At 41.4% G+C, this 27600-nt stretch overlaps 1 protein-coding gene across 1 annotated transcript in view; it reads right to left on the reverse strand.

Moving 5' to 3' along the window:
• ST8SIA1 (ST8 alpha-N-acetyl-neuraminide alpha-2,8-sialyltransferase 1) overlaps positions 1–27600 on the reverse strand; it is a 121907-nt gene that overhangs the window by 25919 nt on the left and 68388 nt on the right. Inside the window, exon 4 of the mRNA XM_049821905.1 lies at positions 22401–22493. Within this exon, the coding sequence (XP_049677862.1) occupies positions 22401–22493 (93 nt within the window). The remainder of the gene's footprint in view (positions 1–22400; positions 22494–27600) is intronic.

Genomic DNA, 27600 nt, shown 5'->3' on the forward strand with positions numbered 1-27600 from the left:
AGCAGAATCAAGCAGCAGGGTTGTGCAAAAACTCAGAGGCGCCAGTCATGGAGCTGAGCTGCAGCAAGGTGCAGAAGGTACCTGTATCTATGCCAGAGACTGGCTTTGAAGGTGAAAAATACATTAGCAATGAACTTCCACTGCAGGAGACGTTTATAAACCATAATGGGCAACACTAATTATAGTGTCACTAGAGTCACAGGGCTGCTTCTCAGTTTTATTGGTCCAATATTGTAACTGCTGCATGTACAACACTTAAAAATATCAGCCCAAAATAGGAGGCACTCTTTCTGGAAGACTGCAAAGTCATGCCTAAAAATGAAGACTACTTTACTAGAGTCTATAGCATTAACCTATTAGCAGAATGTACACTGTGACTTAAAGCTTTTATGGGAGTCTGTACATGCACTGGAGTAAATGAAAAATGGGATAACATAGTCTTTTTTACTAATAATACACTGCTGCTGCCACGTGTATCATGGGCTGGCTCATTCCTAGAAAAAATGAACGTTAGCATTCTGGTGGCCAAAAGCAGACTGCTGTTTTATGGGTAGTCATCAAAATGTCATGTTTAAAAATATTAGACAGCCTTCCCTGTTATACACAATAAATACATCCAATCACACTTTCTAAAGAAATCACATGAATTTAAAGGTATAGACACCAAAAAATATATAGGAACTGAGAGTGACAGCCTTTTGGAAACACTAAGGCTTCTATTAATATTAGTCATGGCTAGAAGGGCTCCCTTAGTCATTTTGTTGTTCATCATTGAATAAAAACTGTGAAATTACCATTTCAGCTAATAATCAGTAGCTTCTGGTTCTTCATAACTTTAGGTTTCCTACAAAACAAACCCAAATTCTGCTTTTAAATTATGTAACTGCAAATCCAGAGTAACTGATCTGGGAGATAAAATGCTACTATGAGAATAAAAGGCTCCTAGGAATTTGATTCAGAGTTTTTCTGCTTGCTGACCTTAACTGACAGGAATTAGGCAACGTTTTTGATGGAGCCCTCTACCCGAAACGCTTAGATGCAAATCACCTCACAGTAAGAGCTGGAGGGGGAAAGTATCAAGACATTTCAATATATTCTAAACAAAAGAGTCAGGTGTTGCTTTAAATTTTATTTCAGATTTCATTTTTCTCAAATACAATACTTCTAGTGCTTAAAAAATAAATTAAATACTCTAGTCTGATACCTCAAAAACATTTCCTACAACTCCAAATAATTATTTTTACTTTCTTTGGACCTTCCGGCTAACAAAATAACTAGCTATTTGCACAGCTCTAAGATTAGACTGTCAGAAGTAAATCTTGATATTTTTTATATATATACATATATAAGAGAGGGAGAGTTGGGTGTATTTTACTGCTTCCTCGAATGGTACATGCAGCCTGTTTCGATCTCTTTGCAGTAACACTCATTAGCAAACAATTTTTGGTTTATGTAGTGGTAGCAAAGAGATAACAAGAGCCATGTCAAGTCTACTGCACAACAGTAACAACTTAAAAATTGTTATACAGAACAACTTTCTAAATTGAAAATTGCTGCTAGTTATCAGAGATGATTTTTAAAGTGCAACCCAGCAGCTGCAAACATTGTTCACCAGGTAAGGCAGCTTCTCCTCTCTATGAAAGACTGGAGAGGCTCGGCTTTGGAGGAGGGCTAAGACACACTGCAATCTAAGTAGGTCATTTTAACCACCCCTATTGCCAGCTCAGAGCAATAAGCACCTTCTGAGGGCAGTTCATCTTCACAAGGGGCTCCTCCCTCTCTTCCCATTAACCGCAGAAGCCTAGAAGAAACCCTGCACTTTGCGATACCCACCGTTAGGTGAGACTATTTGCAGTGCAGTTGGATCCAAAGCTCCACAGCTGTCCCAAGTGAACAACTGCACTTACAATAGCAAGTTCTGTATTTTGTCACATGGAAATGCAAGGTCATTAAATTTCACCCAAACCAGTGCTTCATTTGTTCACGTTACTCCAATCCTACTCTTTTTAATACATTTAGCCAAACCCACAAATAATGCTGGTGGGTTGTTTTCTGTACTGAAAACTTTCCCAAGGGCTAGGGAAAACCACCATTTGAAAAATATCCAGAAATTATTGGCCTGTGTCTTTAAGAACTATAGGCTTGTTTGTTACAGATTTCTGTAATAATTCGTATTTGTGTTTCACTGTGGACATCTGGAGAGCAGATACATAAGTGTAAATAATTAAAATGGCAAAGGAAATGGGAAATCTGTCTCTGATTAATTAAGGGATACAGTATGAAATGGTCTTATGAATTGCTAATTTAAATAACGAGCCTTAGTTCAGTGCTACCTTCATTACAAATGAAAAGTATAGTAAAAACCACAAGTACCTCAACAAGTAACCTACATCTGGTCCTCCAGAAGTGCCGCATACACCTCAATTTCAAGGAAAGGCAAAAGCACCTCCCAGCATTAACACTCAGTCATTCACAAGAAAACCTATTGTTTATAGGGCACTCTGCCCTACTCAAACACAAGGGATATCATTAAGTTCTGCTGGAGAAGCACAAAGGCCCAAACATAAGCTTTGGCAGCTGAGAGAAAGAGCAATTGCAGGAACTATAGCTGTTCAGATGGTAAGAATTAGTGTAGCTCTGTTGGCTTCACTAGAATTATACGGATATAATACACCAGCTGAGGATGTTACCCATTATCTGCAAATCCAGCTGTGCCTGCATTGCTAATCCAGCCAGATCTTTGAGTTGAGACTTATACGGCATGAAGCAGACTGCTTAATATAATCTAAATACAAAGAAGAGACTCATAGATAATATCTGCTTCAACTCACAGTGACTCAGAGCTAAGTGAATATGTCAGAGCCAATAAACCAACACCATGGTTTTTGAGAGGGCTACTAAACAGTCCACCAAGTGGTCCATGCACGCACAAAAAAGTCATTGAAAATTATTTATTTGTTGAAATGACTTGTGTTGTACAATTGTGAGGGCTGAATGTAGCCTTTGGAGTTTGTTTTGAGCATTCAACATCCATACTGAAGTTGTTCTCACTCAGCATAAAGTCCAAAGCTGCTGCAAGATGGGAGATAGCCAAAGGGTTCCGACCTTATAAAGCAGTTTGGTCTTAAAATCTTTTCTTTAACCCCCCTGGTTTTTCCTACCTATAATAATCTCATAGAATTCAGGGAAAATTTACAGATCCAGCAAACATTTTAAGAAGAAACTTGCTTATCTATTGTGAACAAATGTAAAAAGGGAAGGAAAAAAATCTAGGTCTGAGCAAATTTTCTCAGCAAGTTGAAGGATATGCACAGAAAAACAGTGACAACATATGCCTGGCTCTATTAGTGAGCCACCATCCTGAAAGCAGTCAGTTCATCACGTACTAGGGTGTCCTCTTTCTTCAGGCTGCTGCTGTCAGAGCTGCCTGAACAGTTTGCACTTCAAGATTACAGTCTATGCACGCAACCGCTCAGTCACTTTGCACGACTCAAAACTTCTGGCAAACTGTGTAAAAGGAAGTTGCAAAGAACCTTCTGAGCAATTCACAGAGGAGTCTTTGCCAGGCGGCGGCTGAAGGATGATCATGACTCGTCAGGATGCAATACAGAGGGAACACATGACTTGTTAGGGGCACATGTGGCCCCTACGCCAGTCAAATACATTATCATTGCCAACTCTCCTATGGCACTGGCACAGTTTTGCTTCCAACCACACAGAGCTGAAATTAGATGTTTAGTGAGGAAAGGGGAAAACATAACGCAAAAAGGATGAGAAGCATATCTAGGGTTCAGGTCTTTGTACCTGCCGACCACCCGCACACCACTTTTCCTCCACCTCGTCTGTACCATGTAGTAGCTGCCAGTCCCCCCCATACCTCCTTGGTTTCAGCAGCTGCAGCAGTTTTCACTTTGTCAGGCTGTGAGAAGGCTCTGGAGGAGTCACTTGGCTAGTCAGTCTGTGTTTGGTGCTTGACCAGCGATTCCCCATCTCCTCCACAGAAAGGGAGACAGACTGGACAGAAGCTTTCCAACGGCTATATTCAGCCCTCACACACCCCCAGTTAGACAATGCTGCTTTACATATAAAACCAGATTAAAGAGTAGAATAAAGCATAAAATAGAAAATGGGAACGAGATTACCTAATATGCCAGCTCAACTCACTTAAGAACTTCACCCTGCTCAAAGGCAAAAGCAGTCTCACACCAGTTTTAAGCAGAGCATGTTATTTGAGTTCTAACCAAGGTCACAAGGAACTCCACAAACATCTACTCTAAAAATCAACCCTTTCTTTGCCAATAAGTATCATTATAGCCAATTTTTCAAACAAGTGATCTGAAGCAAAAATGGTCTTTCCTGACATCAGAAAGCTAGTACACCACAGAAATCTTGCTTCCCAGTTCCTGCCCTAACCACTACGATGTCCCTGCCGCTATGAACACTAAGTGTCTTTCAGGGAATGAGAAGCCTTTCTCGATAGTGCAAAACAAGAAAAACTCATACTGAAAACTCTGGGTCAGGGCTTCAGCTGCCATACCTCTGTTGTCTTAACATAGCCAGCAGATCCTTAGTAGAGCCACTCGAAGACAACAAAACACAATTTGAAGACTGTCATGCATGCATGCCTTTCTCCATGTGAAGATGGAACCCGTCCCTTAAAAGACAGTTCACTCTGTAGGACAGAACTATCCTTTGTAACTAGTAAGCACACAAAGGAGGGGAAAAAAAAGCATTAATATCTCACACCCACTTCATTTCAAGTAAGTAAATAACATTCAGTACCACAACCGATTTTTTTTTCCCCCTGAGGTTTCCAGGACCATTGCTAATGGTGGTTATTTAAGGCTTCATTTCACAGAGACTTGTTTTCAGGCAAGGCTGCAAAGGGCAAAATGAGAGGAAGGGTAGATAGTACTCCAGGACTAAGCTGACCCAGCAACATCCAGGAACACTAACAAAACAAAACAAAACAAAACAAGAGGATGTTGAAGGTCTTTTTGTGCTGTGGCTGCTCAGTGATTGTGGAAAACTAATAGGAAAGGACACATCTCCGAACAACTAATGGATATCATCCGCTCTGTAGGAAAGTGGGATGCTCAGGGTCCTGCCAGTCCCTGCCAGAGGAAAATTTCTTGGACAGCAAGTTTGCCATTTGATGAACACCTCTGTATCTGAGGAAGAAGCATCAGAGATGAGAAGCAAACCCTGCAATATTCTGACAGTGTGTGAACAGCAATTAGCAACTCTGTAGTCAGAAACAGGTTCTCTGGCAGGTCCCATTAATCTCTTTATGCAGATTTTATACTCATGAAAGAGACTGCATGAGCAGCCAAGAATTAGTCTGCTCTTCACACCAGGTACCTCAACAAATACCTAAGATTGAAGACTGGGCAGAGACAGGAATACACTGCTCTGGACTTCACTCTGACTCAGTGTTGGTCTGTGACGGCTACCTCATGTTTCTGTTAACCTATCTGAACACGAGGGACAATGATATTTCATCTGCCTTGCTAAATGCTTCAACTCTGCAACAGTCTGCAAGCAGCAGCTTGACTTAAACTTATTCCATTTACAAAAAAAAAAACCTTCTGAAGTGGGATGGAGATCAAATCTTTTATATAACGCCCCACAAACAAGCCCTTTGGTTCCTGCTCTCCATTGCAGTTCACAATCAACAGTCAGAAACCCTTCCTAAAGGCCAACTCTAAGCCTTGCAGCTGGCTGTCAAACATGCTTTAGTACCACCCACGCTCTGCAGCTTTTCCGAAGGCTCCTTCCTGCCTGACGCAGAAGGATGAGAACAGCTGAAGTCGTCATTCACTGGGAGACTGACTGGGACAAGGCAGTGAACTCCAGCCAACAGACAACCTGTGAAGGAACTGCAGTTCTGAACTACCTCCCATTTTACTTGCTAATGGTATTCAGACACTTTCATGCCAATACGAACACTCGTTTTGATTTTTGTTCTACCTCCAATCCGCTTGCACTCGGTGATCCAAGCCTACCGACATTAACTTCTACTGGCCTGGACCAGAGCACAGTGAAAATCAGCACTACCAAGTGCCGTACAGCTGGACAGAGCGTGGAGCGTAACCTGAGGACAGAGCACGACCAGGACTCCTGGGACATCCATCCATTCGGCACATCCCTGCTAAAGCCCCAGCCGGGTCACCCCAGAGTAAACTGAACCTACCCGACCCTTTTAGGGCTGATGGGAAGAGCGTGAGCAGATGATGAGCTGCCCATCTCCTGTAATGAATCATTTAGATAGTAACGAGCTTTCCTGGCTCACACAGCTGTGCTTCACATCCATGAAAAGGCCTGGATCTGTACCTGCAGCGTGATCATTTTCTGATCAGTAAACAAGCCCAGTATTCCTCTGCCTTACCCCCCAACCTGATTCAGATTTACAAGGCTATCCCCCTGGCTATTTCTCCTTTCTATCTTCCACAAATAACGGGAGCCTACAACAAACCTGGCACTGATGCAAGGTCTTCACTGTATTTTAGTTGGCAACCTCTGATGTATATCTGACTAAATTTGTGTCTTCTGTTTTAAGGCCCAAGCCTCACAAAATTGAACACTGCAACTGCTATTAAAGAATGGTGTGTTTGGTTACGGGTTTACTTTTTTTGTTTTATAACTCATTTGCATTCTTAAACAAACGAGGCTTAACTCTTACTGTTTTCTTGCCCTAACTACTGCTCAAGCAGTCTACCATCAGGACACAAATCTGGCTACTTCTCAGAGTGTTGTTTCCTCCGAAGATTACTCTGGCATAAACATAAAGGAAGGTAGGACGTAGATTGGTTAGAAATATCTGAAAAAGAGCTCTTCATCATATCAAGAGCAACCACAGAGCAGTTTAATTGGTATAATGGATCTAAGAAACACCTCCTTTTACCTTGTATAGGGTAAGTAGATCTTCCAGTTACTGAACTGACCTTTATTAAAAGAAAAAATAAGTTAAGTCACATTTCATCCTTTTATCCTGCTTATCATATTTTGTCTTTCACTCATTTTGGCAGTTTTTCTTTCTAGTTGGTTTCAATTTACCTCCAGTTAGGACACAGCAGAGAAGCGCCACGCAACTCACTGCTCCGCGGGCTGGCTAGCTCAGTTCAGTCTTTAACATCGTATGAGTATTTCTACATGCGTTAGACTAGATTTCAATTTTTTAAAAAAATCTCTAAAAGAGTACATGACCTAAGGCATCAGTGACAAGGAGAATGCCACCTTAATGTGTTGGCATGCAAAATGGAAGAGCAAGTACAAAGAAAGAGCTACTAGACAGGAATAGAGGGAGAGGGAAAAAAAAGATTAAAATCTCATTATATAGAGGATGTGGTTATATCACAGAGCTTCAGCTCAAGCTCTAGCAAATATTGATAGCATTCTCAGCTACACACATCTAAGCAGACCTATCAAACCAGACACCTCAAGTGACGCAGGCACCTGGTGTGTGAAACAAGGAAATTCTGTCTCAACACAGGGAAAAGCTTTTTTTTCTGTCAGGGTGGTCAAACACTGGAACAGGTGGCCTGGAGAGGTGGTGGTGCCTCCATTCCTGGAGATAATCAAAACCTAACTGAACACGGCTCTGGGCCACCACCTCTAGGTGGCCCTGCTTGAGCAGAGAGTTGGAGCAGATGACCTTCAGGGGTCCCTTGCAACCTCCACCATTCTGTGATTCTGTGACTCCTGATCAAACTTAGCTGTAAAAAAGATTTCAACTCAATCCTGCCAAGATGATGGCTGTTTTGATTGTATGTTTGCAGCATTGCAAAGACTTGGACAAGTAAGCTTAGCTATGAAAATCTGCATCCATTCAGTCTCTCCAGAGAGTAAGCAGAGTTTTACAAATTGCATGCTTAGACTTGGGTATGTAAGAATCTACCCACAGGATTTAGTCAAGTCTCTGCCTGAAGTGGGGCTGGAAAAGGTAATATTAGATTAGTGTCTCTCTTAGCTGGATAGTAAATACAACCATCTGGTATAAGTCTACATTACTGTACTACAGTACTTCATTACTAGATAGTGCAAGATAGCAAAGACTGAAGCTGATAGAGTTTAACCAGAATCAGGAAGGCAATTATGATTTAAGTTATAAATGAGCCACAACCTTTTAAGTCTCAGGATGAACTTTTGCCATAGAAAGTGATGGACTCGGCTCTCTATTCTACACTGTGCTTCATATCAGCATTACTCACTAATGCCAACCTACTGTATGAAACAAGCATGGCACTGAAAAATTGAGCCAAGAGTATTTCTGAGAACAGTCCATTCACCACTGCTATTGAGTTGAAACATTGTTCTGGGCTTAAACCCAGGCAGAAAGATTTGTCTTATTTGTAAGTAACCCTGCCAACAATGGCACAAGTAATAATTATCATACAAGAATCAACACCTTCCCAACATGTAATGCAATAAAATAATTAGAAATTCAAGAATACATATATTTTGCATATTGTTTGCTACCCATCTAGACAAAATAAAGCAAAAAAGGTAGGAAAGTCAGTGGAACATTCTAGTCTGAAAAATGCGTTTGCTTTTCCTTCTAAAGCACAAAGAATCCATACCCCTATAGATAAGCCAATTAGAAGGGCTGGCACAGACGAAGGCAAAAAGAATTATAAGATTTCATGAACAAAAAGCTCATAAAGTGGCTAAAATTTCTTATTCTAAGACACTTGAGAAACCTCTTGTGTATTGTTTCAAAACTCATTGTGAAATGAATGCTTAATTTTAGTGTGCAATTTGGCTCAAAGAGTCAGAACCTTAAAGGTCTGATTTTAACAGCCTGCCTGCTTCAGTGAGAAGTACACAAGTTATTCAAATGCATAAACAGCATGCCAAAATCAGCAATGCCAAATCTTACAATTGTATATTCACATACTCAAGGGAGAGTTCTTTTATACTCGCACTTTACGGCTCCATCTTTTATTAGCTGTTAATAATACAGTTCAACATTACAAGCTGTCTACACACTCTGATCTAGCTTTCTATTCTAATTGATCAAATTCAAACTCATGCAAGCCTGAGCTTATTTTATGATTATTCCCCAGGTATTCAAGCCCTAATTTTTTACTATGATGTCATAGACCTTGGAGCCCTCAGTGTAACTGGGTCTTTGCTATTTAAGTGCAATCTCAAACAAGAAAAAGCAAATGCTGTGTACAGACCGGACAGATTGCAAGAAACGACAGTAACTATGGACTTTGGTGGAAGTTGCTCTGAGGCACTGAAGATAAGGCTTCTGTTCATGTAAATCTACGTTTTTTGCTTTAGAAATAGCATCAAATTCACTCTTATTTCTTGCCTTATGTCCAAAGAGAAGCCAGTTTTGTTCATAAGAGCAGCACAGTGAAAGGTAAGAAACTGTATCCAGCCTATGCATTGGCCAAGTGGCTTTATGAAAAAAAAGAGCACTCAGGCAATGCAGAGGCTGCTGCTAGTCACGCCAAACCATATGGTTTTGCTGAACTCATCTGTGTCTCTGTATCGTTATTCTTTGTCCTTTACTTCCACCACAACTTCTTCGGAGCTGTCCTGCTCCGTCTTTTTGTCCTTTGTTCAGACAACCCCTAGCACTGTGGGGCAGGGATCCCCAATTTATGCAAGTAAGTGCACTGAAAACTTTCAGTCTTATAGGGGTGACGAAACTAATAGGAGGTAGAGCTCAGATTGCCACACTATCCCTTGGTACGTCCTATGTGCTGATGGAAATCAGGCAAAGTCTTTGTGGTTTAGTTCAAGCACATGGCTACGTTCCCCAGCTCAGCTCACCACCGCGTGGGGGAAGGACAAGAAGGCAGATGGAGCACACAAGGGGAATCCCTGCCCAGTCAGATGGCTGATGCCACACATTCAGAGCATTTCCCAACTTAGACTGCAGCCTTTGGTCCTAATCACGTTCTTGCTCTCCTCTAGCCCTATCTGTCCTACAAGTCCAAAATCAATGCGACTCCCATTCACTCTGAGCCAAAGCAGAGAAGCAACAGACATGTTCTCCTTGTAAGGTATTTCTAGCTTAGTCAGAAAACGAAACATAAATTGATAAAACAGTCTTCCATGTTTACAAATAATCATGACAGCCTCTCACATCACATCCCAAAACGCAGACACCTCTGCTCTGTGTTTTCTCCATTTACATTTGGACAATCAAAACCACACCAGGACCTCCGCAGATACTAAGACTTCTTTCATCAACGGACTACCTCCCCGGTCGCTACCATCCGCCGTCTGAGGCCCTCTTACCCTCCTGCAGAGGACTTCCTGCTGCTAAGCTCTCTGGTGGAAGATGCAGATGAACTGATGCCACTGTAAGCCACACATTACACTTTCTTTGAGTCCCTCTGCACCACATAACCCCCCCCTCCCAAGGCCCAGGGAAACCCTTAAAGGAACTCTCTGCAACCACGACTCGCTGTCTCTTGTTGGCTACTCCAGGACCACCTTCAAAACCAGGCTTGTCTTTCTTCTATGCTATGAATCTGTGAGTCCAACTTCAGGTGTCGCCAAAACATGTCCTCTAGACCAAATCAGGCTTGCATTACTAAAAACACAGGAAGGAAAGGCCCCCAGCTGCCAGAAGAACAGAGGCGATACCATCTAGCTTCCATCTGCTTTGGAAGCAGCTCTTCCACTGCAACGTAGGCATGGCTTCATTGACTTCTGGGGGTCTGAGGTCAACACTTGAGAGGATTACGGGTGCTACACTGCCAGGGTATGGATGGAGCAGAGAACTGAAAGAACACCTATGCCTTTACCTCCTCGGCAGATAAACAAGGCAAGATCAATAGGGAGAGTCAGTGTCTTCAATCAGCTGATTCATCATAAAAAAGAGAAATAGTTCTCAGAACCGTTGGTGTTTAATCTGGTACTTTTTCTTGTTTATGTTTTGTGGAAGGGCTGCTGTGTGCTTAAATGCTTGGCTGTATTTTTACTGAATATTCTCTCTCCCTACAGACCTTATCTTTTGTATCCCTAAACTAATATAGCTACAAGAAAACACCTGTTGCTTTTCAGAAGATACTAGACATGCTCCTGGACCAACAAAGGTAGCAAAACTCTTTCTAGGCACGATGAATAAAGAGTAAACTACCTGCTGTATCCCCTTGTTGTCCATATTACTCCTTCTGGAAGGCATCCAAAGAGTTTTCCAGAAGTAGACCGTGACTTGGTCATATATTAACTGAGTCCTGCAGTATTGAGTTTATGTTTCTTCACAAATTTTATTAACTCATAAGAGAAATGAAAAGACAGGGCCATTCGGGTAAAAAGAACTCATGTGTCTTTTTATCCCTGCTATGTCATTTTGAAATGCTGGCTTCCATAAATATTCTACCCATTTTGCATATACACAGTTACCTAATTGTTCATTCTGTCAGCCTGCATACAAGTGAAACAGAGACATATCTGCAATAAAATCAGAATATTTTTTCCAAAGACCTCTTAATGAACAGTAATGAGTCTGTGGGTAGAGCTGCTTGACATTTTCTTCTCCCTGTCCCCCCTGCCTCTAAGTTTAAAAACACATTCCAGAGTTGTCAGAATTAAACTATTTACAATTTTCAAGACTCCTTATGGAACATAAATCAATCAGTATTAGAAGAAGCTCACAACTTTCTGAGACAGACTTGAAAAAACTGACTTTCATACCTTGCACACTTTGGCTTTGAAAATAGGTTTTAATTCTTGATTATACTTTTTCCTCAATGATGAGGTCATTTAACTTCCTGTGAAAGGCCTTCTGAACATCTAGATACTTCCTTCAGTGTTTAACAATTTCTACTTTCTTTGCATGTACTAAACTAAGTCAGAATAACTAATTCCTTCTGTCCTTCATTTTTTCCCACTCTTAATACAGATACTACTCTTCCTTTTTTACCATTCACTGAGAACATGTGAAAAATAGTCCCAAACCTCCTTGCTTAGTGGTTCTGATACTGCTCTGGCTATTTACTTAGAAACGCCTGAAAAAAAAATTCTCCAGATCCCTCTAACTTCCGGTTTACCTAAAAATCCCTTAACCTGTTTGTTCTCCATTCTCACTTCTGTTCTGAACCCTTTGGTAAGGCTAAACGTTTATCTTTGCTGTATTGACTCCTTCCCTATCATGCACCAGACTTGTTCTAGCCTATGTCCTCCTCTTTCTTTCAGCATATTATAGTCTCTCAAATGCTCGTTTCCTCAATGACATCAGAGTATTGCCTTGCAGGTGTTGTTCTGACTCAAGCCAATTGTCCTTTTAATCGGCTCAGGTTTTGGTTATAAAAAACATCTCACGAGTCACAACCTCACACTCCTAGATTTTTAAACTGCACATCCAGCTTTAGAGGGAGCGTAATAGTCTGAAAAACAACACATCAACAAATCTTTATACTTCCCAGCCATATAACAGGATTTTCTTTAGGTGTGACTGTTTAGGAGTAATTAGACTATCTTCATGACTAGTGAAGCGCACTTTCGCCACTCGCTAAGTCTACCCAGCAAACATCAGTAAGATGACGGTGCCGAGATACCTACACATGCTGGTACTAAGCCAGTTAAGAGAAATGACCAATGTGGGGTCAAAAAGGTGTTCCGATTTCCACGCTGGCTAGCATCTAGGGTGCCAGCTGGCTAGTACAGAACTAGCACTGGTACCTAGAGCTGAAAACTCTCCAGTTAAAAACTACACCAAATGGCTTAGCTATGAAGCATCAGATTCTGCCTTGCCTCTACTAGCAGCCTCTCAGTATTGATGCTTTCCAACAAATCGACTTGCCTACATGTCCTTCTCAAAGGACAGGCTATATTTCCAGGACTGAGGGTGGGCAGAGAAGGCTGCCCAGACTCTAGAGTAGACTGGGAAGAAGAGATTGTCTCATCCACACACTCTCAGATTTTTTGCCTTGGAAAGCAAGTCCAGCCAAAGGCTACGTGTGTGCAAGAGCCAACCATCCTTGATGAGAATAAAGTCCAAGTCAGGTTTTAGGTGGGTGTAAAGTACTGCAGTGGGAGTTACAGTGATTTACACCAGGAGAGAATCTGTTCACCTAAAGGAGTGCACATTTGCATTTCTCTCTCCAGTCGTCCTTTCCTTCAGCGTCTATTCTAAATCCTGTTGGTTTAGTTTTCTCACTGAAATTCACATTTAAATAATGTCCTAAAATTTTTATTGAGGAAAACATTGCTTTTCGTAACAAGCAAGCAAATCTTTCCAGACATCGTATGAATGGAAATATTGCCTATGAAAACAAAAACATTAGCAGAAGAACATTTCAAATACTTTTGCATTCATTTTAACAAATTCTGTCTGAAAATGATTGGCCAGATCTTGTCCTCCCCAGCTGAGAGTGAAAAAAATAAAAACAGGGAGGAGACTTCCAATGCACAAGCTCTTGCTGACTAAACTAGCAACTGGTTTCCCAACCTATCTTGCTTCCCAGACTGAAGACTGCTGAATAACCCACCACACAGCCCATCAGCCTCTGCCCAACATCAGCAGGGCTGGGATTTCACAAGTCTGCACAAATCAGCAGAGATCAGCAAAGGAATAAAACCTACCAGTCTTCTCAGCTAGATTATCTCATTCCCAGCAATCTCCTCCACAGTTTAAGGAGAAAATAGATACAAATTAACCTCTCTGCCTCTTTGACACCTATGCTTAACCTAAAGATTTTGGCCTGTGGCTAAGCCCCTAACGCAATTCTTACACTCCTGTGACCATCTCCTGAATTCAGAGGCTTTCTTTTAAGTTTATGGAATCACATGGCTGCAGATGCTGCTAACAGTGAAAGTTATTTTTTAGAGACAGGAACAAAAGAAAAAGTTGGAATGTCACAATGTGACAGACTGCAGAGAAGCCGTAGTCTTCTGTGTTCTCATCATTTGCAGGATGCCTTGTATCTTTATTTTTTAAAAAAGAAAGATATATTTGCTTTCCAATCAATACCTGAAAAAAATCCAAGAGATGGGATAATGGTAGAAAAATCTGGGTTAAAGCTAAAGACCGCAAAGAAAGATTAGTTACCTAAACGTGGATTAGGCACTTAAAAATTTTTGGGGATGTTACCGTGAAAAAAATTGGGTCACTCCTGCAAGACACTAAATTGCTCGATCCAGCAGAACATATATAAGCTATTCCATTGACTTTGAAGATAGTACTCACATACTTAAACATGAAGTTCTTGGGTACGCTATTTCACATACAGGCAGTAGGATTTAGAAGCTCTCATATCAAGTCCCACTGCAGCAATATAAGGATGAAAAAAATCACCTTAATTAAAAGCATTATTTGCTCAAGGACATATATAGCTTTCCCATTTCACAAATCTAATAATGGAAGATCAGACTGCTGGTTGCCTTTCTGTTTGGTACTGCTGGCAGACTCTCCAATACAGTGGTCTTCAGAAGACACCAGGAAGTTAAAGGGGGCGGGGGGAGAGGAAAAAAAAAAAGAAAAGAAAAGGAAAAAAATAAAAAAGAAACCCGAAAAGCAACAGTCTTCCTGCAATCGCTTGCCAAGAAAATGAAAATGTGTGAGACAATGTGTTAATGAATATCAGCACATATGGGCACGCACTGGTGATTTTGGTAAGGCAAAGATTTGCAATTAAAATGCCATTCACAATAGAGATAACTATGATTATCATCAAAATCCCAGTTTAAGGTAGGAGATATACAAATGCGCTTGTAAGATAATGCATCCTATTCCTCTCCAATTCTACAATAAACACACATTAGAATTGAAATTTGAGGACACTTCAGTCAGAAATCCAAATGGATTATTTTAATCCTGGTATCTTCCATCTCTACTTTATGATAATAATTACTAATAAAACTTTTTTGTTGTTGTTTAAAGACAAAGCATCAAACTATGATTTCATGACATTTAATTTATAATTTCCTATTTCATCCCCTTATCAATTAGCCCTTTAAATTACCGTAACTTTTGTAGAAGTTCTCCGGGAAGTTCTTCCTAATACCTAGCAATTGCTTTTGCTGATGAGGTATCATCCTCACCTCCACCACCTTAGCTGACCGTACCCCCAGGAAACTGTTACAGCTCTCCTTAGTCTTTCCTTCTCCCTTCTTCTCTCCTACCAGATTAATCAACTTTTCCTCTCAGTTCTCATTTTCCTAGCCCAAAATTTCAGCCCATCGTTTCTCATCTCATTAACAGCAACTGACATTTCTCTTCGAAGCCACCAGTACATTTTGAGACATCTGTAGATCCAACAGTCCTTTCCTTGGGCCTTAGGAGACCTCTTCCTTCCTGCTCCTTCCTACACTTTGCAGTTGACACTCCACGTTTGGGATCTGGGACTTTTTTGAACTCATGGTGCCAAAACCGAGCACAGTACCTCAAGCTGAGGCCATAGTTGAGCTTAAATATATCTCTTCATGCATTACACTTGTTTAGATAACTCAACACAGCAGCTGCTGTTATCTAAATAGTAGGACATTGCCTACTCATACTCAGTCCCTGACCTAACACCACATGCTTCTTTTCAGCAGAAATGCCACCTAGCCAATAACTCCCCCAATTTTTCGCATATTCCTCGCCATGTGGAGGACTCTACATTTGCTCTTTCTGGGTAGCGTTCTGTTTAGTTTAAATTTTCATTATACCTTTGAATTCTAACACTACTGCTTGCAGTGCCACTTTAGTTGATATTGGCTCTACATCCGTAGTGGGAAGATAGATGCTTTTCGGTGTGACTGATCGACTGCTATGATTTCAAAAGCTAACTTTAAAATTGGAGCTGTACATATGGGGTTTAAGTCAAATGAAGTAAATTATTTGGGAATATTTGATTTGACTACAAAAGACTGTTCCACATAAGTCTCCCTACACAGGTTAGAATTTCTAGATCACTGAAAAGTATGACTTTGCAGCCAAACTGCAACTTTTCAAAGGAAAAATCATCTAAATCTCATCTGCAAAAAGCAGAGGAAAATACAAAATAGAAAAGGATATAGAATACTTCTAAAAAATGCTAAGCTTACTTTAAAATAGATTATAAACCTGTCCACACTGGAAATTATGGAGAGAGGGGGCAGATAAGAGAGTAAAAGACATTGATTTAAAGGGGGCCAAAGCATGGCTATAATAGCACCGAACTGTTCTAATCGCAGCATGACTTTGTTACAACTCCACGAATTTCTGTTCAGCTAATAAATCACAAAAGCTGATCCGAAATTCTGGATTTTTTTTCCTGGCTCTGGCTTTGGCCTGGTGGTAACACTGGCAAGTCCTCTTCATTGCTGCACTTTCACTTTCTTTTCTGTTCAAATGAGGATAAAAATAGGTGTTCCTCGCAGAGAGAAATTAAGGCTTCAGTTGTTAATAAATTTAAAGCTGTTAAAGGAACTTTGTTTTAGTGGAAAGATTGATTACCAATCTTTGCTTGCTCCAAGCAACCTCCATATACAGAAGGGTTTATTATAGTCTTGCCTCTAAAGATGTGCTTCCCAGAAATTTTATCCCCTTGTTGTTGACACAGATGTGCACAGATTCTTGCAGAAGAACATAAAAGGGCCCTTTTGCAATGTGAATGAAAACAATGATTCTTGTCACTTTGGAGTGACACTCGCTTCTCAATGAAATAACCTGAGATATAGTCAGATACCAGGAATGAAAGAAGAACCTCTATGTGAAATATATAAAATCTGGTGATTAAATGACTTCGCAAGGAAAGATCTTCTCATCACCTAACTCCTAAAGAAAGGACAAGACGAGCAAGAGGGGGTTTTCTTCACTAATTTATTTTATGGGTGGAGGTTTTTCTTTCTTTTTCTGCTCTTTTGCAATTACCAAACTAAAACGTAACTACCTAGGAACGGAAAATGTAGTTTTTACATGGAGACACAGCCAAGCGGAATTCTCATGTACCATTTTCATGAGTGTCAGCAACAGGCTTAATAATGTACATTTGTTTAATCAAAGATGAAGGAAGCTTTTATCAAATTAAATAATTGCCTCAGTTTCCATCTTTTTATTCTTAACGGCTTAAGTCAATTGGATTCAAATATGTCTTCAGGACCAAATCCAGGAAAGATTGCTAGTTGGCTCTAAGATTCAGGGAGAACTGGAAAGCAAATTTAATCCCACTCAAATTTCGTGGGAACCTAATAAACAACAGCGATATTTAACTGACATTTCAAAGCTCAGAGGCAGAATCATTGCATTTGTTAGCCTTTAGTCTCATTCCTTCATCTTGCTTTAGTGCAGAAAACTGGATGCAGCAAAAACTTGTCAAACATCGCAGAGATCAAAAAAGTGAATTAATTTACTGAAAAAAGCCTGTTCACATTTGGTGATGGAAGTTCATACTGAGCTGCAAAGTGTAATGGCTGATCCCGAATCTGGTTATCCAAGTTTCAGTCAGACTATTTCCATTGGTAACGTTATACAACTGTTGAGAGACTCCACTGTAAAGACTTAAATAAAAATACCCACATTTCAAAGAACGAAGATTGATACCGCATCAACTAATCCTTCACTTATTTCTGTATTCAAAGCAACAAGGCACGCTCTAGTAGAAATGCTGTAGTAGCAGAAACATGGGTCACCTACACCCTCACCCTGTCTCTGACGGAGCAGGTATTTCACAGACGTTTTCACACTGAATCTAATTACGGTGACCTCCAAAGCCCTCAACACATGCAGGAACGACCCGGTCCTCATCCAAGCGCATTCAGAGGATAAGGGGAGAGGGTATCAAAGCGGGGCGGCAGAGCTCAGCCTCGGAGCCCGGCTCCGCAGCCTCTGCGCGCACAAAGCTCCCGCTCCCGGGGACCCGCGCGGCGCCGAAGCGGCCGCAGAGGAGAGCCGGAGGTGGGGAAGGGCACCGGCAGCGGGAGGGCTCTCCTCTCCTGCTAGACCAGCAGCACCAGTCCACGCTCTGCCCCCGCCACGGACTGACGTGCTTTCCAGCATGGAGGGCTCGGGCAGCAGCGGAGTCTGAGCTCTCCCTTCAGAGGGCTTTCTCCAGGCAAAGGAGCAGATCTCATTACTCATCATACAGTGGGGGTTGCGAGCGCAGCGACCCCGAGTCCCCCTTCGCCATCTGCTCCTCAAGCTGAGAGCAGCAGCAGCCCCCAGAGCGGCTGCACGGCTGCTGCTCTCCCCCAGGTGCAACGTGTCTGCCTTCCAGCACCACCAGTGCTGAGAAAATACGGCACCCTGAAAGGAAAAGGGGGAAAAGCTTCACACAATTCAGCCAGTTATTGGACTGCAGCTCAAAGACAGCGTCGGGAGGTGTGCGTTACGTACCTCAGGGGCTTCTGTCAGTTATACCAATGCCGAATTATGGCAAATAAAGAATGCCACCGTAGCCATCGTGCCGTTTTCTAATGAGAGTATTTCTACGCGGGTCAAAAACCCTCACACAGCTCGTGGATAAAATACTCGCCGACAAACATCAGCCAATCTGTAACTTCGTGAATGCTGGGAAACCACCTGTTTAGATTATTATACCCACATTAATGATGATGTATGTGTGCATGGGTTAGAGTAAGCAGACCCGGCAACTAGAAGGGAAGATTGCTGTAAAACAGCATTTGTTTGCAGATTTAATTAAAAGTTTAGACAAAAGGTAAGAGTATTACTGTATGACAGTTGCAAGAGTTGTTGAAGACGGTAAGAAATTGCTAGAATTTGCTTCTCTTAAACAGTCCAGAGCCAGTGACTTCAGAAACACATAATATCCACATCCCAAATAGTAACTCTCTGCCATTCTTAGTCAAAAATCTTATGCCATTAGTCAAAAATCACCACTACCTATTTAAGCATTTTTACGTTCATGTGCAATCCACTGACTAGTCCCTCTCCACAGCTGTAGACAAGTGTTCAGAATACAGAAGCAATCACTGTAAATGACATAAGCTGGTTGATTTTTCCCAGAGTCTGAGAATGGCCGCAGGCACATCACAGGTCTCGCTACTGCACTGTCTCTTTCCTAGCAGGGACTTATAGCAGCTACTCATGGAAAGAAAATAAAAACCAGGACAAATATAGAAAAATCTTCTGCCTACAAAGTGGTTCCCTACAGACAAAGCCAAGCTGACTAGTGTGGTAGGGCCATGAACTGGAAACATCAAAGATACCAACCTTTTTGCAGTCCTTCAACAGTACTGGGGGGGGGTAGAGGGTGGGAGAACTCAGGGTGGCCCAAGAAGTAGCTTTATGCAACATTTCAATCCCAACTGCAACCTCAAACCAGGGTTTGCCAGAGAGGTAAGTTCTGAATACAAAGTGGAAAAAGGACTTGTACACAGGCTTGAAGGACTCTGAGTTCCACTACTAATTGAAGGGAGATACCCATGAAATGTTTTAGACAAAAAAAGAAACTGCGGCAGTCATCAAGAGTCCTCTTAGTCAGCCAGGGAAATTTCTGTCATAATACGTCTATTGTCAATACTCCTGTATTCTATGAAGCAAAGTTAGGGTAGGAAATTCCTCATCATTTTTCAAACCCAAATGAGAACTGAGCACAATATTTTACAAGTGAAAACTGTACTACCTGCACAGTCACATTTCCTGCTGAAAACAGAGTAGGAACTTGATCTCTAACTTTTGCAAAAGGCAATGTTTACAAGGTACCTCTAAAGTCAATGTACTCCCAGATTAAAGTGTTGACTGTCCCATCCTAAGGCTCTAAGTCTAGAGGGCAACAGTGGCAGCTCAGATATCACTCTGCAACAGTTACTGCCAACAATTTAGTTTTCTAAAGGCAATAATTCTGGTTTTAGAACAACATAGAAAATTGCCTCTACTTCCCTGGTATGAAAACTTTGCCACGTCCCTGGATGTGTTCAAGGCCAGGTTGGCTGGGGCTTTGAGCAACCTGGTCTAGCGGAAGGTGTCCCTGCCCACGGCAGGGGGGTTGGAACTAGATGATCTTTAAGGTCCCTTCCAACCCAAACCATTCTATGATTCTATCCAATGTGCCTCATCATAAATTATCTGGTAGGGATAAACCTTTTAGAAGCCGTGAATGGTGTTGCAGGACCAATTCACTAAATCTGCCACAACATACTTGAGAGATAATTGAGATGTCAAGCCTCATCAATATCAACCTATTTAAAGGACAAAAGGAGAGGGGAAGAATGATAATGAATAATACCATTATGTGAAGCTAGTTAACATATAGCTTCGAAACAGATATGTATCCATCACCAGTCTGAATGTCCTTGAATTTCATGAAAGTCTGGACTTATAAGCAGTCTTAATTCCTTAAAAAGCTTCTTTCCATAGAAATTGATTATTTGTTGACAGACTAGCAGTCTTTTTTTCTATTTCAACTTCCAAGATTTAATCTTTTTTTCCAACTCCGACTTAACACGCAGGAGGTAGAATAACGAGTTTGGGCAGCGTACAGGAAACATCAGTAAAATATTATTTAAAAAAAAAAAATCTCTTCCTGATCAGGCAGAGGAAGCAAAGTGTCAGATCTCTCAAGAGCTCTAAGCCTCAGAGGAGGTTTCTGCCAATTTTCAGTGCTATTAATTTGTTCTCTGTGTCATTTGCAGTTACTGGTTGTATATCTCCTCCTAATCAATACACATGCATACACAGCCCACATTACTTTCTCATCAAAGGTCTTGCATTGCCGTTATCATCCACTCACTTCAAGAACTGAACACAATCCCATTTCCTGTTGCCCATCTATTCCTTCTTCCCTTTCTCTTTTCCCATTTCCCTCCCTCTCCACTCCTCCTTGTGATAACCCTCTCTCACCAAGTAGCGCCTTACTCTCTCCATCTGCTTCTTCAACCATCTGCTCGCTCCTTCCCTTCCTCCTTGCTGGTAACTCCACTGTCTCTCTAGTGTAGCTCCATCGTCCCCCGGTAGCATCACTGAAACTCTTTTTCCTTTTGCTCTTCTGTTCAAAATTATTAAGAACAGTGAGCTTTCCACACTAGGCCTTGATGGAGGGGAGGGTGAAAAATAAATATCCACGAGTTTAATAATCCTCTGCTTGACAAGCATAAAATCCTTTGTAAACTTCATGTTTCATACTGCTCCTCTGCATTTTATCCAAAATGCCACGGCCAAACTGATCGTCTTTCCGTGATGGGATGTTCTGGCCATTTCATCCCACTTCTTAAATCAACCTCATCAGCGACCTACATCCCACAGGATTTTCAGATTCCCCATCTTCAGGTCCACTGCCCTGAGCAGCTCCCTCTTCTTGCCTGGCACCTGGAGCCAACCTCTGCCAATTCTGCTTGGTTTGCTTTGATCTCATCCCAAAAGCACTTCTGTGCCTTCTCCTGTTCAGACACTCTCTTCCTGGAATCAGCTCTTGAAGCTGATTACTACTCCATTTCCCTCTTGCTCGCCCTCTCTTTTCTACTCTGTCAAAGACTGTCATCTTTTCCACATACAAAACTAGAGAACCCTTCAATTCCTGATAGAGAGGGGAAATATTACATTTAAATACCATCAAACATCCATTTCCAAACCTGTGCCTTTCTTCTTTCTAAAACACCTGGCTTTCTATTATTCATTTTATTTCCCTGCTTTGCTTCCTTTCACAATCCTTCACCTCCCAGTAGCCACATTAGACATTTCTTTATGCCTAATCATTTCCTGTTCATCCCCTTGGTTTATGCCTTTTCTTTGTGTTTTTCAGTGACCATGGCAGGTTACTACCAGACCTTGTTCTGCCTGAGAACAGCCTACCTCATTCTGGCTGATAAACAAATAACATAGCAATTAAAATTCAGGAAGGCAAAATCAGAGAGATGGTGCTGACTTCCCCCCCTCCCCAACCCCCCCGCTTCCCCTCTCTCATCAGCTACTGACATTTAGAAAATTTCAACCAACTCTAATAAACAACAAAAATTTGTCCCAGTTTCCTAAGAAAGTGAGGTTTGTATGATCGCAACCTGCCATTCAGTTCCATCCTAACCACTTTTGTACCCGTAAGTCAATATCAAACAAATAATACAAAGAGAGTAAGGACCCAGAGGTTATCAGCGGTGAAGCAAAGAGAAACCCAAATTAGCATCTTCATTAACTGTGGGATGCAGCACCCAGCTGCAGCAGAGTACTTTGGGCCGCCCATCAGTATTTGCCTGGCTTGGGAGCAGCCAAAGCACCTCTGGCACGTGCCCAGCACATGGTAAAGGGAGGGAGCTGGAAGCACTGAGGGGAGTATGGCAGAAGAAAGGACTCTGTAAAAGCCAGCTTCCCTTAGTTTCCCTGCTTGCAGTGAAAAGATCAGGGTTTTAGTCTTGGATTATTTCACCTAACACCAAACCATTGGCCATTTCATCTCTTCCAGATCCTTTACCAGGATCAGAAGATCACTAAGAACATAACTCTGACGTGCTAATGTCTATAACACAGATGAAACATTTTTCGTTTCCCCCATCCAGAGAAGGAACAACATGCCGTCTACCTTTTCTGAATTATACTGGGATTTGCAGTCACCAGCTGGGTTTTCGATCCAACGTCCTTGCTGTATTCACTGGATAGAGGAGGAAGGTTGCACCTGTACACAGAAAGACAGTCAAGATTTTAAATGACATTCAGGATTGACAGGCTTCAACCTCAGCCTTTTTTAATCTGCAAGTTTGCAGGTGGTTTAGTTTTTTTTTTTAAAAAAAAAAAGGCAAGCTGTCAGAAAATGGAAAAGTGCTGTATAAATACTAGACCAAGCTACAGATTTACCCTACTGTACCACACCTATAGGCACAATAGGACATTTTTGTACCAGATTGTGGGGAAATGTAGAAATAAAACTTTTTTGCAGAGTAACTATGTAACTACTAAGCAGAAACAAAGACACAGACTTGGCATTTCCGACAGGCTGAAAGGCTGTGGAAGAGGCTGTTATTACCTATAGCAAAGACTTTGTTTTCCAAACTCTTTTAAAGTTCTGTTTTTCACTGTTGCCTTGTTTACCAGTATCAGGCTCCAGACTGTTACCACTTTGTGGTATTACAAGCATTACACACATCTTGCAAACAACGGGCGACTGGCATTTTTAATATTGCACTGCGGGGTATCTTCGCCGTGCAAAATTTACCAAGAAAACACAGAGAAAAATTTTAAGTGGCTATTTAAATATGTGCATCTCAGTTCTGCTCCCAGTCTTGTGCTGGTGGGTAGGGTGATAATGTAATAAAGAGAAAGTAACTAAGCAAATTTACTTTGGAAAGCAGGGAGACGGAACTCCAAAAAACAGTAGTAGAGAGAAACTTCCAGACAATGAACAGTCCTAAATGCTCCGCAGTAAAGACCTAGGAGAAGGCAGGTGCAGTAGATAAAGATGAAAATATATTCCAACAGCATCCAAGCCTATGCACTGCTCAAGAAATTACAGTCAGGAGAAATCTACTCAATACATAGAAATTACACCAAAAATTGGTGTCAAAACTGTATTTTTCATTTCAAATTCATCCAACCTTCTAAATTAAAGATATGAAGAATATTTTTAATGCTTAAAGGGCAAAAATGAAACCAAGATTCTCAAAGAAAAGTTGAATTTGGAAATTTTTCAGAACAAGACTTTCATTTTTTTGTGTTGTTGTTTGGGGTTTTGCTGAATTTTTTTAAAAAGTTTTGGGCTCTTCCACAGCCAAATTTGCCCTCCAACTTTTAAGACGTCCCCATTTTCATGTGCTGGTATCACTGTTTTTCTGCAGCACGCCGAAAAAGCGCAGCAGAGAGGCAGAGCACACGAGGTAAGGAAAGGTGAGGGGCACACTCGGGTGCCAGCCCCGGCCTCTTCCTGCTCCCAGCAACAGCGCACGCTCAGCAAACGCTGACCCTAAAGAAGAGCCTCAAGCAGCCCCTGGTTGCTTCCAGCTCCGCAGACACCCTCTCCCACGGAGGACCAGGGCCCAGCACTGGAAGAGGGCGGCCAGCGGCACAGAGAGGAGTTGTTTCACGTTCACGACTTCTCCTCCCGGTACCAGGGAGACACGGGTTCCTTTGCTGCTGGTCTTACACCCGTGAAGAGCTCCATCGTTTTCCTCGCCATCTTCTCCGTTAAACTCTCTGTCGCACGCCACTTCAGCACGCGTCTTCCAGGCAGCCAGGGTCAGCCATGAAACCCGTGAGTCCCATATGCTTCTGCCGCGCTGGGAAAGTCAGTCTCGTTACAAGGAAAGCCCTCATTTCCACAGTAGTCGCTGCCTCCTTTGGCATTTTTGCTGACTTCCGCAGCCTTTCGAGAAATGATCTAGGTGCTCGCGACAGCAAAGTGCAGCAAACCAGGCTGCACAAATTCAAGGCTGCACCTCCACACGTTACTGCTTTGTGCAGTGCCAGTGCCCGAAGAGGGCACTAGTGTATACATGGTATACACTCCCCGAGATGTTGGTTAATGCGAAACATCCCACATTCCCTAAGAAAAAACCACAGTGGTCCTAATTTGCATGTATTTGCATACAAATACCAGCTCTCAAAACCATATTCTTAAATTCGCATCATCAGGAAATGCCAAGGAGAAGGACAGCAAAGTCCCACCTGTATGGAACATAGCAGAATTCAGCCACGTTCACCAAGAAAAAATAAAATCTCCAGAAACATTTTCTCCTTTTCATTACTATATTTGTTAAGATGTGCACAACGTATTGAGATCTCGGGTAGGAAACAGCTTCTAGTTTGGACTACTGCAATTTAAGATAAGCTAGACAACTTAAAAAGAAGCCAGAAAAGAGGAATCAAAATAAGAGGTTTCAGAAATTGCAATCATTGAGGAAAAAAAAGAAAAAAAGAAAGACTAGAAGCACAGGGGAAACTTAATTCCCAGACATAAAGAATGATAAAACCTTAAAAATTGAAAAAGTTTTACATAAAATTAAATAAACAAACACATAAAGGCAGCAATAGGTTGCTTCCTGCACCTGCACGGGGTAGGATAAAAATTAATCAGATTAATACTATTTGGAGAGGTTGTAGAAACCCTCTCAGCAGCAGTTTTCAATGGCAGGTCAAACAAATATTTGTGAAGCAAAATAAATAGGTGGTTTGCCTCAGAGCAGAGAGGCGGCATAAAAGACCTCTGGCAGATTAGAGTTTAATGCTCTCCGATTTGAATAAACACAAACTCATAGGGCAAGCTTTTAAGAAGCCATTTTTGGTTGAAGTTTATTTAAAAGCACTATGAAGGACAAAGATATCTCCCTAGTTTTTATCATCTTAACATCTCAATAATGAAATTTCTTTCACAAGCCAGTCCCAGATGCATTATTTAAACACATCTAATTCCTTTCATCAGCAAGTCTCATTCCCACCTTAATAAAATATTAAGAAATGGCCTGAGTATGCAGAAGAAACTGGAAGAAATCAGTTGGTTGACAGAAACTTCTTGGCCTTTCAGATTATTTTCTTGTACAGGTCAGCAGAGTGGCAAGTGTTGTGCAGATGAGGAACGCACCAATAAACAAAAGACTCATCCTAAGAAAATTCTTTTGAATTATCTTACCCTTGCTCCTCGTACTGAGGAATAAGTACATGAATGTGCAGGAAAGAAGGAAGCACCAGGAGAGCGTTTCAGGCCAGCATTTTTGACACAAGCCTAACTAGAAGAGTGGAACATATTGACCTTCTACGTAGAAGACCAATATGACTTAGACCCAGCCTTGGGCGGGGCGGGGGTCGGAAATCATTAACAGGTACAGCAGTCCATGTGTGCCTTTTTCACATCTGAGACTTTCCAACTCAATAGGTAGAAACAGCCGCAAGGGTAAAATGAGAGGGATCCTTCAACCCTCAGTGGGCAGAAATGGCTCCTCTGGGTTTGGCCCGGCCACAAGTCCATGTCCCACAGGCGCAGAAAATCCAGGCAACTTGGCTGAAGTGTGTGCATTTGGTAGATGCATGTGACTATCTAGCTATTTTAGAATGTTATATGTGCACATATACTAAACACTAGGGACTAATATGAATTTAACATGTAATTGCAGACATTCATTTTTATTGCTTTGTGGCACCTTGACCAACGTCAAGACAATAATTGCATAAGGCAGCTGAAAGCCATGTTTCTCTGCTTGTCTACAAGCCCCAAAGTGCCACCACGTTTAACCTCCTCAGCTCCACCTGGGCTGGTACGGCCAGATGGCATGGCACAGCATGACTAAAAGATAACAGCCTGGCCTCCCCAAACCAGGACAGCCACTAGTCAACTTGAAATAGCGACAAGTTGCTTCTAGTTTTGGAATCACTTCACCAGCAAACAGCTCAGAGAACTCCTCACAATCCCCTGATATTTTACAAAGAGAAACCCTCTCTCTGGGAGATGTACAAACCACAGCAAAGCCATGGAAAACGGTTGGGGGAAAGGGAGAATTGTGGGATGTAGAAATATTTCTTCAAAATCTAATGCCAAGAAGATGTGTGTCTTCTGTCAAAATACAGACGAAAACATTGCTTAGGGCTTAGTACCCAACACTTCTGTCTTAAAATAAGCATTAGCAGGAAGGGAGGGGACAAATCAAAATTTTTTTCTTAGAAATAAGGATTACAAACTTGAAAACCAGCCAGGTATCAGAAGAAGAGCCTATTATAACCACACTACCTAAACAAGTAGACCATATGCCATGCACCCTTTTCATTGCAGATGCAGTGTGCTATGCCTTAGGGGCTAAAAACTGCTGCTCCTTTAATCTCTATGTTGGTACAACTGTGTGTGTAGAAGATGCGCAGCAACGAGATGAGTTTAAACTCATTAATTAACCTTAGTGATTACAATATATCAGAGATGATGGCTGCAGTCATATGACAGACCTTATGGAAACACACGTAAGTGAAATCAAAAACCATGTGAACGGAAGAAAAGAACAAGGGAAAAACCTGGCATGACATTTCACGCTGCGGAAATACTTTTAAAGATATCACACAAATTTCTTTAAAAAAAAAAAAAAAAAAAAAAGAAAAGAAAAGAAAGACGTTATGCAAGTCACTACTGTGCTCTTTCTCTCTCAGCTCTTAGATTATAGAAATCAGATTTAGAAAAGATCAACTAAATCCTGCCTTCTACCTGCTATAAAAATAGTTTTTCCCAGTGGTGTATTAGTTTCTAACCCAAAAAAACTGAAACATTTTCCATAAATATGACTGCAAATCACTAATACAATGCAGCCTGCAGGCAGCTACTGGGATTTTTGCAGGATTCTCCCCATCACTTATTTCCAATTCAAAATAACTTCTGTACAGATAATGGTTGCTTTACCCTCCCTGGAGAGAAAAGGATTTTTCTGATCAAGCTATAACAACTGCTGTTTTTTCCAAAAAAGTTTCTATTGTTTTTGTAACTGATTGCTCCTGCAGCATTTCAATTTCCCATTGCATCTAGATAATATTACCACAGTATATATACCCTGCAGTTTCTTATATTTAGTCTGTGGAACACCTAAGGAGTGTTGCAGTAATGGCAATCAGCACACTGCCTCTCTCCCCCTGTGCCTTACATCTTCTGCAAATGCTCTAAGTATACACCTCCTTTTGCCTTTAGATTGTTGTATTTCTTTGCTTTAACATTGAAGGCATTTTTGGTCTTTGAGATGCAAACCAGAAATTACAGTTTGGTTTGCAGCAAATTTGTATGGCTTTATAATAAGCCCTCAGGATCTAATAAGGAGACTTTGTAA

Source organism: Accipiter gentilis, chromosome 18 (assembly GCF_929443795.1).
Source record: "Accipiter gentilis chromosome 18, bAccGen1.1, whole genome shotgun sequence".
NCBI lineage: Eukaryota > Metazoa > Chordata > Aves > Accipitriformes > Accipitridae > Astur > Astur gentilis.